Source organism: Mirounga leonina, unplaced genomic scaffold (assembly GCF_011800145.1).
Source record: "Mirounga leonina isolate KUSES-001 unplaced genomic scaffold, KU_Mleo_1.0 Mir_454, whole genome shotgun sequence".
Taxonomy (NCBI): Eukaryota; Metazoa; Chordata; class Mammalia; order Carnivora; family Phocidae; genus Mirounga; species Mirounga leonina.
Genome location: NW_023270763.1, coordinates 10,344,753 through 10,357,468, shown reverse-complemented (window position 1 = coordinate 10,357,468; position 12,716 = coordinate 10,344,753). Strand labels below are relative to the sequence as shown.

The 12,716-nt window shown below is 41.1% G+C and overlaps 1 protein-coding gene across 10 annotated transcripts in view; it reads right to left on the bottom strand.

Moving 5' to 3' along the window:
* The window catches only part of GTF2I (general transcription factor IIi), a 108,399-nt gene that overhangs the window by 76,897 nt on the left and 18,786 nt on the right, over positions 1-12,716 (bottom strand). For 9 of the 10 annotated variants that reach the window (XM_034988688.1, XM_034988690.1, XM_034988693.1 and 6 more), the window contains exon 2: positions 2,592-2,695. In XM_034988688.1, the coding sequence (XP_034844579.1) occupies positions 2,592-2,690 (99 nt within the window). In that variant the 5' untranslated portion in view covers positions 2,691-2,695. Of the gene's footprint in view, positions 1-2,591; positions 2,750-12,716 lie in introns of those variants that run through there. The other variant, XM_034988689.1, reaches the window with a different exon arrangement.

Below are 12,716 nucleotides of genomic sequence, written 5' to 3'. Positions count from 1 at the left end.
TTCCTATGAAATTAAAAATTCTCAAAAATCTTAACACTTACATAACATTCCATTTTATTTTCTTTAGTACTAACATTACTGGCAATGTTGGTGATTCTAATTATCACTCCTTAAAATAACACTGAAATAATATGGGGACAAAATATTTGTGTGTAGAGTGTCAGAGAGATGAAGCGAGTCAAAAAAACTTCTGACTCTGAAAGTAAATACTTTTAAGGTTCTCAAAACCTACTGCAAACTGCTTTCTAAGAAGATTCTATCAGTTCACACTCCCATCTGACCTTCTAGAAGATCTAAATCAAAATATTCTCACAAATGATACTGTGTAACTTTTCCAGAAAAATTTTAAAACGGTATCTTAGTATAATCAATAATCCACTCAGAGCACCTGGCTGGCTCAGTCTGTAGAGCATGACAACTCTTGATCTTGGGGTTGTTGAGTCTGATCCCCACTTCAGGTGTAGAGATTACTTAAAAAAAATAATAAAATCTTTAAAAATAATAATAATAATCCACTGACTGGTTGGTATTAAAATTAAAGAGTATTGTACCTGAGCTATTTCTCTGTAAATTAAAATACCGTTTCCTTATTTTTCTACTATGTTAGTAGTATGTTACCCTACTGATGCATAAAAATACCTCACTTATTTTAGGCATTAAAAAAGCTGTTTAGGGGCGCCTGGGTGGTTCAGTTGGTTAAGCAACTGCCTTCAGCTCAGGTCATGATCCTGGAGTCCTGGGATCGAGTCCCACATCGGGCTCCCTGCTCAGCGGGGGGTCTGCTTCTCCCTCTGACCCTCTTCCCTCTAGTGCTCTCTGTCTCTCATTCTCTCTCTCTCTCTAATAAATAAAATCTTAAAAAAAAAAAAAAAAAAAGGCTGTTTAGGGGCACCTGGGCAGCTCAGTCGGTTGAGCGTCTGCCTTCGGCTCAGGTCATGGTCCCAGGGTCCTGGGATCGAGCCCCATGTCGGGCTCCCTGCTCAGCGGGAAGCCTGCTTCTCCCTCTCCCACTCCCCCTACTTGTGTTCCCTCTTTTGCTGTGTGTCTCTTTCTGTCAAATAAGTAAATAAAATCTTAAAAAAAAAAAAAAGCTGTTTATGGAGTTAAATATATAATTATATATTTTTTCTTCTTTTTTTAAATTTGTGCTCAGTAGGGAGTCTGCCTCTCCCTCTCCCTCTGTCCCTACCCCTGCTCGTGCTGTCTCAAATAAATGAGAAATCTTTTAAAAAACAAAAACAAAAGAAAAACCAGAGTAGGGATTCCTGGGTGGCTCAGTCAGATGAGCATCTGTCTTCAGCTCAGGTCATGATCCCAGGGTCCTGGGATCGAGCCCCGCGTCACACTCCCTGCTCAGACGGAGCCTGCTTCTCCCTCTGCCTGCCACTCCCCGTGCTTGTGCTCTCTCTCTCCCTCTCTCTCTCTGTGTCAAATAAATAAAATAAAATCTTAAAAAACAAAACAAAGCTAGAGTAGGATTTAATCTCTAAACTATTATTTAGGGGCGCTTGGGTGGCTCAGTCAGTTAAATGTCTACCTTCGGCTCAAGTCATGATTCTGGGGTCCTGGGATTGAGCCCGGGGTGGGGGCTCCCTGCTCAGCAGGGAGTCTGCTTATGAGACTATCTCTCTCCTTCTGCCCCTCCCCTTGCTTGTGCTCTCTCTCAAATAAATAAATAAAATCTTAAAAAAAAAAAATAACAGTATATAGCCACTAACATTCTTTAAGGAAAGAATTTTTCAAAATTCTCAAATAGTACAAAGAAGGAAAAAATGCCTTAATGGGTAAAGGCAACAAACCTGCAAACTCTGTCATACTGACACCTGTGAGGTTAAATACTATCTAATACTAGTCATCACTTAGGATGGGAAATACATAGCCCTCTCCTAGTTAGGATATATTTAATTTCAATGTGTCAGAAAATACCTAAGTCTGATGCTTATAAATCTATGAGCTGAAATACTAGGTTTCCCGCTATAGATCTATAAAAACATGATTAAGCAAATTGTTATTACTACCATCACAGTAATAAAAAAAATACAGCAAAAGGATACTTAATAGTTTACTATAATTGTGTATACAATACAGGTTTCTTAAAAATAAAGAGCTAACACACTAACATATTTAGTAAAAGGTAGTGGGGTAAGGACAACTACGAACGCATAGCACAATAAAGAATTTAAATAGTAAGTATGCTCTTATGACCCAGAATTCTGCCAATGTTCTTTATACAGATACAATTAAACACCAGCGCCACACTAGAATATACAAACTCATTCTGAGTAACTTCATTTATGAGTAACAACACATAAATTCAAAGCTACTGCTTGCACAACAAGAAATTGCCTAAGATATTGGTAGGTAAACAACTGAAATTTAATGTAACAAAGTAAACATTTAGGTAAGTTAAGAATATTCTGAAACATGGTAATAAAATGATCTGAAAGGCCTAAATCCGTAACTACTATTCAAGCAAAAAAAATCTTCTTAAAAAACCAAAAACCATGTATGTTTACAAAAAAATCAATCTCACCCATGAACTCAATCCTATCCAACTATAAACATTTTCTAGAACTATAAAGCCATCTCACCATGGACTCAAGAGCAGACATAAGGAACGTCACCACCATCCTGCTCTCTGAGGACTCCTCGTCTTCAACAGGCAGGGTAGACATTGCTACTTGGGCCATGATCCCTAGGAAAGAAATAAGAAAGTGAGTGGCAGAAATTCACAAGGTCCTTTTTTTTTTTTTTTTTAAAGATTTTATTTATTTATTTGACAGAGAGATAGCAAGAGCAGGAACACAAGCAGGGGGAGTGGGAGAGGGAGAAGCAGGCTTCCCGCCGAGCAGGGAGCCCGATGTGGGGCTCGATCCCAGGACCCTGGGATCATGACCTGAGCCGAAGGCAGACGCTTAACGACTGAGCCACCCAGGCGCCCTTCACAAGGTCCTTCTAAACAGATGTTCAGAGCTGTGAGACTCCTTCACAGACTGCCTAATTTACAGTCTTCTTGCCTAAGAGAAAAAAAAACTCAGAAGCTGAGTATTCAATTTGTCAAAAACTCCCATCCTCTAAGATAGAAAAATCTATCCCCTAAATTTCCAACTAATTTCCATAAAATTAGGTCAGCATAATCCCCAAAATAAATTCAGATGTCACCCACAACCAGTTAAAATTTCTCCCAAGTGAGGGACGCTTGGGTGGCTCAGTCGGTTAAGCATCTGCCTTCAGCTCAGGTCCCGATCCCGGAGTCCTGGGATCGAGCCCCGTGTGGGGTTCCCTGCTCAGCGGGGAGCCTGCTTCTCCCTCTCCCCCAGCTCATACTCTGTCTCTCAAATAAATTAAAAAAAAAAAAAATTATCCCAAGTGAGAGTTAGAGGTGAAGCACTCCAGGATCCAGTGATAGTTTATCACAGTTCAACACAGGACATAAATACAAAGTTCCCTTCCTCCCAGGCACACGCAGAATAGGTAAGGCAGACAGAGGCTGGGTGAAGAGAATTTCTTTGTTCTTACTAAGAAGGAAATCGGTTGGGGGCACCTGGGTGGCTCAGTCGTTAGGCATCTGCCTTCGGCTCAGGTCATGATCCCAGAGTCCTGGGATCGAGCCCCGCATCAGCTCCCTGCTCCGCGGGAAGCCTGCTTCTCCCTCTCCCACTCCCCCTGCTTGTGTTCCCTCTCTCGCTGTGTCTCTCTCTATCAAATAAATAAAATCTTTAAAAAAAAATAAAATAATAAAATAAATAAAAATAAAAAAGAAGGAAATCAGTTGTAGGACAATAACATCTAAGAATGCTTTATAATACAGCATTATTATTCTCTTTAGAAAACATTTTCTGATACTTGGGTATCAGCAAGGAGCCTCAGCTGAATCTCCAACACTATAAAAATGCAACACATAAACACTAAACAGTAAGTATTGGCAAGGATGTGGAGAAATTGGAACCCTTGTGCACTGCTCTTAGGAATGTAAAATGGTGCATCCAGGATGGAAAACAATTTGGTAGTTCCTAAAAAAGTTAAACAGAATTACCATGACATAGCAATTCCACTTCTGGGTGTATACCCAAAACCAAAAGCAGGCACTCAGATACGTCTATACTCATGTTCACAAAAGCATTATTCATAATAGCCAAGAGGTGGAAACAACCCAGATGTCCACTGTCAGCTGAATGGATGCACAAAATGGGAGACATACATACAATGGTATACATAATTCAGCCTTAAAGAGGAAAGAAGTTCTGAAACATGCTACAACATAAATGAACCTTGAAAAGATTATTCTAAGTGAAATAAGCCAGACACAAAAAAGACAAATATTATGATTCTATGAGATTCCTACATAACAGTCTAATTCATAGAGACAGAAAGTAGAATGGTAATCGCCAGGGACGAGGAGGAGTGAGTAGTGGGGATTTATTGTTAATGTGCACAGAACTTTATTTGGATGATGAAAAGTTCTGGAACTAAATGATGGTGATGGCTGCAGAACAATATGAATGCACTTAATGCCAGGGAGCTATACATTTAAAAATGGTTAAAATGGTAAATTTTGTTATGTATATTTTATAAAAATTTAAAATTGAGGGGCGCCTGGGTGGCTCAGTGGGTTAGGTGTCTGCCTTCAGCTCAGGTCATGATCCCAGTGTCCTGGGATCAAGCCCCACGTCAGGCTCCCTGCTCAGCGGGAAGCCTGCTTCTCTCTCTCTCCCTCTCCCACTCCCCCTGCTTGTGTTCCCTCTCTTGCTGTGTCTCTGTCAAAAAAAATAAATAAAATCTTAAAAAAGAAAAATTGAAAATTGAAAAAAGCAAAAATATACTGCATAATGACACTCTAAGAAGCCAAAATCAAAAACCTATTTTAAAAATACTAATACTGGGGTGCCTGAGTGGCTCAGTCTGTTAAGCGTCTGACTCTTGATTTCAGCTCAGGTCATGATCTCAGGGTAGTGAGATCAAGCCCCGTGGAGGGCACTGTGTTGGGCTTGGAGCCTGCTTAAGATTCTTTCTCCTCTCCCTCTGCCCCTCCCCCTCCACCGCTCACTCCAGTTCCTGAGCTCTCTCAAAAAAACAAAACAAACAACCACTAATACTAAAAAAAAACTTTTTCTAAGGGCACCTGGCTGGTTCAATCGGCAGAACGTGTGACTCTCGATCTTGGGGTAGTGAGTTCAAGCCCCATGTTGAGCACTGAGCTTACTTTAAAAAAAAAAAAAAAAAAAAAGGTGACCTAGCTCCACCATGTGTTACCATGTGAGTTAACTACTATGCTATATTTGGGCATCAACAAGTAACAAAGTGTACATACTTACGAAGTAACACTTTACAATGAAAAACAGTAACAAAAACAACTGATACTTATCCCTGAATCTGTGAACAAATAGAAGCAATTTTGTTTTCCAAAACAAGATCTCTGTCCTGAATAGAGAGAGAATCAGGAAAAGCAGTATTAAGCAAGAGGTTGCTTAAAACACTGAAATTGCTTTCCCTAACAGCCTAGGTCTCATTCTTTTCACCTGGAAAAGAGTTTAAGTAAATTTATATTAAAATGTGGCTCAGTCAAAATGAACTAAAAAGGCATATTATTTTGCCATAATCATAACATTCACTTAGAATATACTGTCATTATTTCTGAAAGTTCATAGGATTTCTTACTACTCTTACTTTTCTTTCAATTCTCCAGAAAGAGAAAAAGGAGACGTGGTAAGGGGGACATGTTCTCATTTCACAAATTTAATGTGTCAAAGGTTATAGCCACTCTTAGTGCCAGAACACAACACGGGGACAATTTTCTGCCTACTGCGATTGTTCTACTTCTCACCTTAAATTGCCGGAAATCCGCTATGAGGTCATTCACACTCAATGAGTATTAAGAAATGGGAGACAGACATCACACTGACAGCCCTGGAGGGGTGCCACAGGTGATCAGAGGTCCTATTTCATTACCAGAACTTCTCAGGAAACATTGGAGCACCAAACAATGGGAAGAACCTTAGAGGTGACGAGTCCAGTAGGGCTTGATGGGGAAGGATGCATTTTGTTTGGGGCTTTCTGCTCTCAAGAAAGTGTGCATTTGCATCACAACAGAAATTCTCCGAACTTTGACCGTCCCAAGAGGCCATTTCCCTGGATAGTCTTGAGTCAAGACTCTTCAAGACACACTCCTCCTGCACCCCTCACCCAGTAACTACTGCCCTTTTCTTCTCTTTCCCAGAAAGGAACTGCCATCACACAGTGATGCTGATGACACACCAGGGCCACATGCCAGGCCGGGCTGTGTACAGAGCATGAGGCATGACAGGCACTGGCAGACCGTGTTGTGGGTCCCCAACCACGAAGCAGCTCTGTGACCTCCAGTGAGCAGAGACTATATCAACCACTTGCTTCAAAGTCCCCTTTCACCTCTAACCTTTTATGAGCCCCCTCATTTTATTTTTTTTTTTAAGATTTTATTCATTTATTTGTCAGAGAGCAAGCACGAGCAGGAGGAAGGAAAGAGGGAGAGGCAGGCTCCCCGCTGAGCAGGGAGCATGATGCAGGCACTCAATCCCAGGACCCTGGGATCATGACCTGAGCCGAAGGCAGAGGCTTCACCAACTGAGCCACCCAGGGGTCCCTTGAGCCCCCCTCATTTTAAATAGGAGTTGGACAGACTAAAAAAAAGAAGAAAGATCTATTCATTATACCCATCATGCTTTATTCATTACCTATTTCATAGTCACAACAACCCTATAAGGGAGAAAGAATAAAGAGCACAAAAGCGAAATACAAGTATATTCATGGAGCCTAGAAAAAAAGAACTTCACAGGAGATAGTGTTCCCATAAAACGCTTGAGCAGAACCCATGTAGTTTTTTTCTGGTTTATTTTAAACAGGGTTTGTGCGTGTGTGACTAGAAATGAACAACAAAAAAATCACCACTGAAAGCAACTAAAATGGGACCGCTCTCTACTCAAGAAATGCTAATAGGCATATTTCTATCTCTAAACTTCATTAGGGATATTCTTTGGAACAAAAAGGAAAATGAACAGGGCGCCAGGGTGGCTCAGTTGGTTAAGCGACTGCCTTCGGCTCAGGTCATGATCCTGGAGTCACAGGATGAGTCCTGCATCAGGCTCCCTACTCAGGGGCAGTCTGCTTCTCCCTCTGACCCTCCCCCCTCTCATGTGCTCTCTCTCCCTCTCATTCCCTCTCTCTCAAATAAATCAAATCTTTAAAAAAAAAAAAAAAAGGAAAATGAACAAAATGATCATGTACTCTGTAAGACAGTAAATACAAAAAAAAAAAAAAAAAAAGAATGGATCCCTCTGAATCTTCTATATACAGAAAAGGAGGAAAAATTGACCGGAGACAATTCATAGACTAAACCCGTGTTAGACAAGAAAATGACTTCTGGTTCTGGATTTGTAACAAAGTGCCTGCTCCCCGATGTATATCTAAAGGAGGCCTTATGGGGCGCCTGGGTGGCTCAGTTGGTTAAGCGACTGCCTTCAGCTCAGGTCATGATCCTGGAGTGCCGGGATCGAGTCCCGCATCGGGCTCCCTGCTCAGCAGGGAGTCTGCTTCTCCCTCTGACCCTCCCCCCCCATGTGCTCTCTCTCTCTCTCTCTCTCAAATAAATAAAATCTTTAAAAAAATAAAATAAAATAAAATAAAGGAGGCCTTATGAAGAGCTTACAAGAGAAAACGTGATCTCTTTATAAAGCAGTCATCAAAGGCAGAAGACCAACAGTCAAGGAACAACCTCATGGATTATCCCTTTAGAGATGTACTATGGTAGCTAATAGCCCCATGTAACTATTTTAATTAAAATTTAAAATTTCAGTATGACTAGCCACCTTTCAAGTGCTCAATATCCACATGTAGCCAGTGGCTGCTATATTGAAGATCACGGTCATCATCACAACAACTACACTGCTGGGGTGCCTGGGTGGCTCAGTCGTTAAGCGTCTGCCTTCAGCCTGGGTCATGATCTCAGGGTCCTGGGACTGAGCCCTGCATCAGGCTCTCTGCTCAGCAGCGAGTCTGCTTCTCCCTCTCCCACTCCCCCAGCTTGTGTTCCTGCTCTCGCTGTGTCTCTCTCTGTCAAATAAATCTTAAAAAAAAAAAACAAAAACCAAAAACTATACTGCTCTAGAGGCTACACTATGTTGAGTAAACTCAGGTAAGCTTAATGATGAGAAGTAATTCTCATGACCCCTCGAACCACCAAGGTGGTAGCTGTAACCAGAGTTAACCAAGGAAAAAGAAAACTTAAGGGAACATAAACCAGGATACAAAGGTCCATTCCAACTCCATGTGAGCATTCTTCACTGCCAGCCTCCCAAGGATTGATTACTGGTATAAGAGTATCCCCATAGAATAGAGTAACAAGGTAGGTTTCCTGAGAGGAACACACAAATACAGTTTTATGATATGCTACAGTTAAAATGCATGTGAGACATCAGAGACACAGATTCTCAAGATAAATCAGTAAAATTCCAAAGAGGCTAACCCACAATCAGTGCATCGACCTTGCCACAATGATCAACTAGCAATCATGTACCTTCGGTCACATTCCATATTCTTACAGAACGAATTATTTATACAGCTACATAATAGCCCATCAAAATAGAATCATACAATTTCTCTGAACATCTTCATAAATCTTTTGTCTTATTTCCGTATTTTAAAATTCTTAATACTGAAATAGATTCATATGAGCATCTTTATTTAAAAAGATTTATTTACTTTTAGAGAGAGAGCACAAGTGGAGGGAAGGGAGGGGCAGAGGGAAAGAATGTCTCAAGCAGACAACCCACTGAGCAAGAGCCTGATGCGGGGCTTGATCCCTGAACCCTGAGATCTCCCTTGACCCTGAGATCGGCTTGAACTGAAATCAAGATTAGGACGCCCAACTGACTGAACCACCTGGGCACTCCCATAAGTAGTATTAACATCTTTATAGCTCTTGATACATAATGCCAAAATTTTTACACTGTTCTCAGAAATGTTTAAAATAGACTAAATTTGGGGTGCCTGGCCAGCTCAATTGATACAGCATGTGACTCTTGATCTCAAGGTCATGAGTTTAAGCCTCATGTTGGGTGTAAAGATTACTTTTAAAAAGCACATTATTTTAAAAAACATAGTAATAAAATAAAATAAACTAAATTTATCAGCCTCACCAACATTTTTGGAGAGCTAGGACCTAATCACTATGACTACCTCAATACTATCAAAGTAGGTGAATTTCCTTGCTCGCTTAAGAAACACTTTTCAGGGACGCCTGGGCAGCTCAGGCAGTTAAGCATCTGCCTTCCGCTCCAGTCATGATCCCAGGGTCCTGGGATCGAGTCCTGCGTTAGGCTCCTTGCCTGGCGGGGAGCCTGCTTCTCCCTCTGCCTGCTGCTCCCCCTGCTTGTGCTCTCTCGCTCTCTGACAAATAAATAAATAAAATCTTAAAAAAAAAACAAAACACTTTTCATACTTTTATTATTTGTATTTCTTCTTAGGTTACTCAGATCCTATGCCCACTACTAAGTTGATGTCTGATGGCTTCATACTTACATAAATTGTCAATAATCTTCCTTTTTTTGAAAGCAGGCTCCATGCCCAATGTGGGGCTTGAACTCACAACCCTGAGATTGAGAGTCACATGCTCTACCAACTGAGTCAGTCAGGTGCCCCAAAATTGTCAATAATTTTCAATCCCAATTCATTCTTTCAATTCTGATTATTATGTCATGTAACTCCTTGATTATTTAGCTTTTGTATATGTGTTTTAATTCTGTATTTTCAAATGCAGTATTTTCTGCTTCACACAATTTTTCATTTTTCTTTAGGAACATATTTAAGAGTCTTTGTTTATTCTTTTTTGCATCTCAAGACTTTTCTTTTGCCTAAGTTAATTCTTTAAAATTTCTTTCTCACGGCAAATTGTTTTTGTTTGCTATAAGTCTTTTATTCTTGTAAGATATTTTCACTGGAATAGAAATCTAGGTCGACAGCTTCTTTCGTTCAGCACACGTTGGTTACTTCATTATATCCTGCCTTCCACTATTGCCTTTCAAAAGTCATCTGGCGTCTCCTTTGAAGGTAATCCCCACCCCACTCCCTGCTGTTTGTACGTTGTTTTCTTTCTTTGGTTTTCTATAGGTTCACTATGCATCTAGATGCACATTTCTTCTTATTCAGTCTGTCCTTCCCTGGGATTCCTGACTAAGGATTCCGATGTATCAAAAGGTCAGTTGTTGCCTCTTCATACACACTGTCTCTGTCTGGTTCTCCGTCTCCCATCCTACTGAGACTTAGACGAAATGTTACGTTTGTCCTAAGACTCATACTCACTTCTTATTTTTCTCATTTTTCCTCTCTTCACTATTTCTTCAGACTCACCTTGCATTTCACTAATTCTTTCTTTAGCTGTGCTTATTCTGTTAATAAAACCACACATCAAGTTTTTTATTGTTTATAATTTTCACTTCTAAAATTTCTATTTGTTGTTATGTAACCTTTTATAGTTTCCTACTCCCTAGAGATTTTCAAGCCTGACATATTTTTTTTATTAAAAAAAGATTTTATTTATCTGAGAGGAGAGGGGGAAGGGCAGAGGGAGAGAGAGAAAAACTTAAGCAGACTCCGTGCTGAGCATGGAGCCTAAAGCAGGGCTTGATCTCATGACCCACTAAGCCACCCAGGTGCCCCAAGCCTGACATATTTTTTTTTTAAGATTTTATTTATTTGACAGAGAGAGAGAGAGCGAGAGCGTGCAGGCACACACAAGCAGGGGGAGTGGAAGAGGGAGAAGCAGGCTCCCTGTGCAGCAGGGAGCCTGATGCAGGACTCAATCCCAGGACCCTGAGATCATGACCTGAGCCCAAGGCAGAGGTTTAACTGAGTCATCCAGGTGCCCTATTTCTTAAAACATAATAGAGGTAGTTGTTTCATAGTCTCTAGCAATTCAAAAAAAAAAGTCTTAGCCGTATTTCTGTTGTTTCTGGTAGTTTTTGCTCATATTCATGGTACTTGCTCCCATGTATGCCTGATTATCTTTTTTATGTGCTGCTCACTTTAGATTAAAAAAAACATTAAAAGAAATTATTTTAAGGACACCTGGATAGCTCAGTCAGTTAAGCATCTGCCTTGGGCTCAGGTCATATCTAAGGGTGCTGGGATCGAGCCCCGCATCAGGCTCCCTGCTCACCGGGAAGCCTGCTTCTCCCTCTCCCACTCCCCCTGCCTGTGTTCCCTCTATCGCTGTGTCTCTCTGTCAAATAAATAAAACCTTTAAAAAAAAAAAAAAAGAAAGAAAAATTATTTTAAATGTGAGACCTTTGATTAAGGCAGGTTCCTCTAGGCGTCTGGGAACACCACCTCCCCGGGACCACCATAATCCAAGTTCACGGCTTCAGGCTGCTTGTGCTACCCAGATGTTAATCCAGACCACAAACAGGGATGCAGGCTAGCTCACTTGTCAATCACCCTCATCCAATTTGGGGTCTCATCTTACTGGGGAAAAAAAAGTCTCCTATTTGACCCCTAGTTTTGTGCAGGCTCTGGGCTTCCATTTCTGAGCCTCTCATCCCATAAGGTGTTGCAATTGGTAGGTACCTTCAGGACAAAAGTGATTTTCACTTCTATCATCTGAGTTCTCACTTTCTTTTTCCTATTAGCCTTTCTATATTAGCCCTTCCAAGTTCCCATCTCATCAACTTTTTGTTATTTATACCGGTTTTATTCTCTAATTTTAGAACATTCTTATTAGTTCCACCCACTCTGGTAACCACATCTTATAATATTCTTTATTCTTAAGAACAACTTATGAATTTGCCAAAACTATCTTAGACTGTAAGGTTACAAATTCCTACTTCCAACCACCCCAAGAAGGGAATTTTTTTTTTTTTTTAAAGATTTTATTTATTTATCTGACAGATAGAGAGACAGCGAGAGAGGGAACACAAGCAGGAGGAGTGGGAGAGGGAGAAGCAGGCTTCCCGCGGAGCAGGGAGCCTGATGCGGGGCTTGATCCCAGGACCCTGGGATCATGACCTGGCCTGAAGGCAGACGCCTAACAACTGAGCCACCCAGGTGCCCCGCAAGAAGGGAATTTTTACGTCTTCGTTATTCAGCTGAAAGGATGCACTGGCTCCACATAATGCTAGATCCGGAAACACAAGACATGTCGTTAAGAGTTCTCTCTACTCCCACAGATTCTTCACTTCTCCTTGAGCAGATGGGTTTCTTCCCTAAGACAAAAAGGCCGCATGCATCTTTAAGTTTACCACACACCTACACTGTGACCCTAGAGGCAACAGATTATCTTACCTTCCCACTGCAATGTACACAAGAGTTCTGGGGGTTTGTGTCACAAGCCTGGTCTAATTGCAGTGGCTACTCAGAACAAAATTATCTGGGATTCACTGCGATTGGCAGTCTAGCTAGGACCACATGGAATAGGAAGGTAGGCAATTATTCAGAAGGCAAAGCAGGGGGATGTCTGGCCAGCTACGTCCGTATGGCATGTGACTCTTGATCTCAGGGCTGTGAGTTCAGGCCCCATGTTGGGCGTGAAGCCTACTAAAAAGAAAGCAAAGCCAGGACACCGGTATCAGGAGAAAAGGGATGAGAAAGCATAAGCCTAACACACAAAAAATAGCAGCGACCTTAGTCTACTGTATCTTCTTTCCTATTTTTTCAATTTCCTCAATTTGTCTATTCTGAATGTTTTCTGA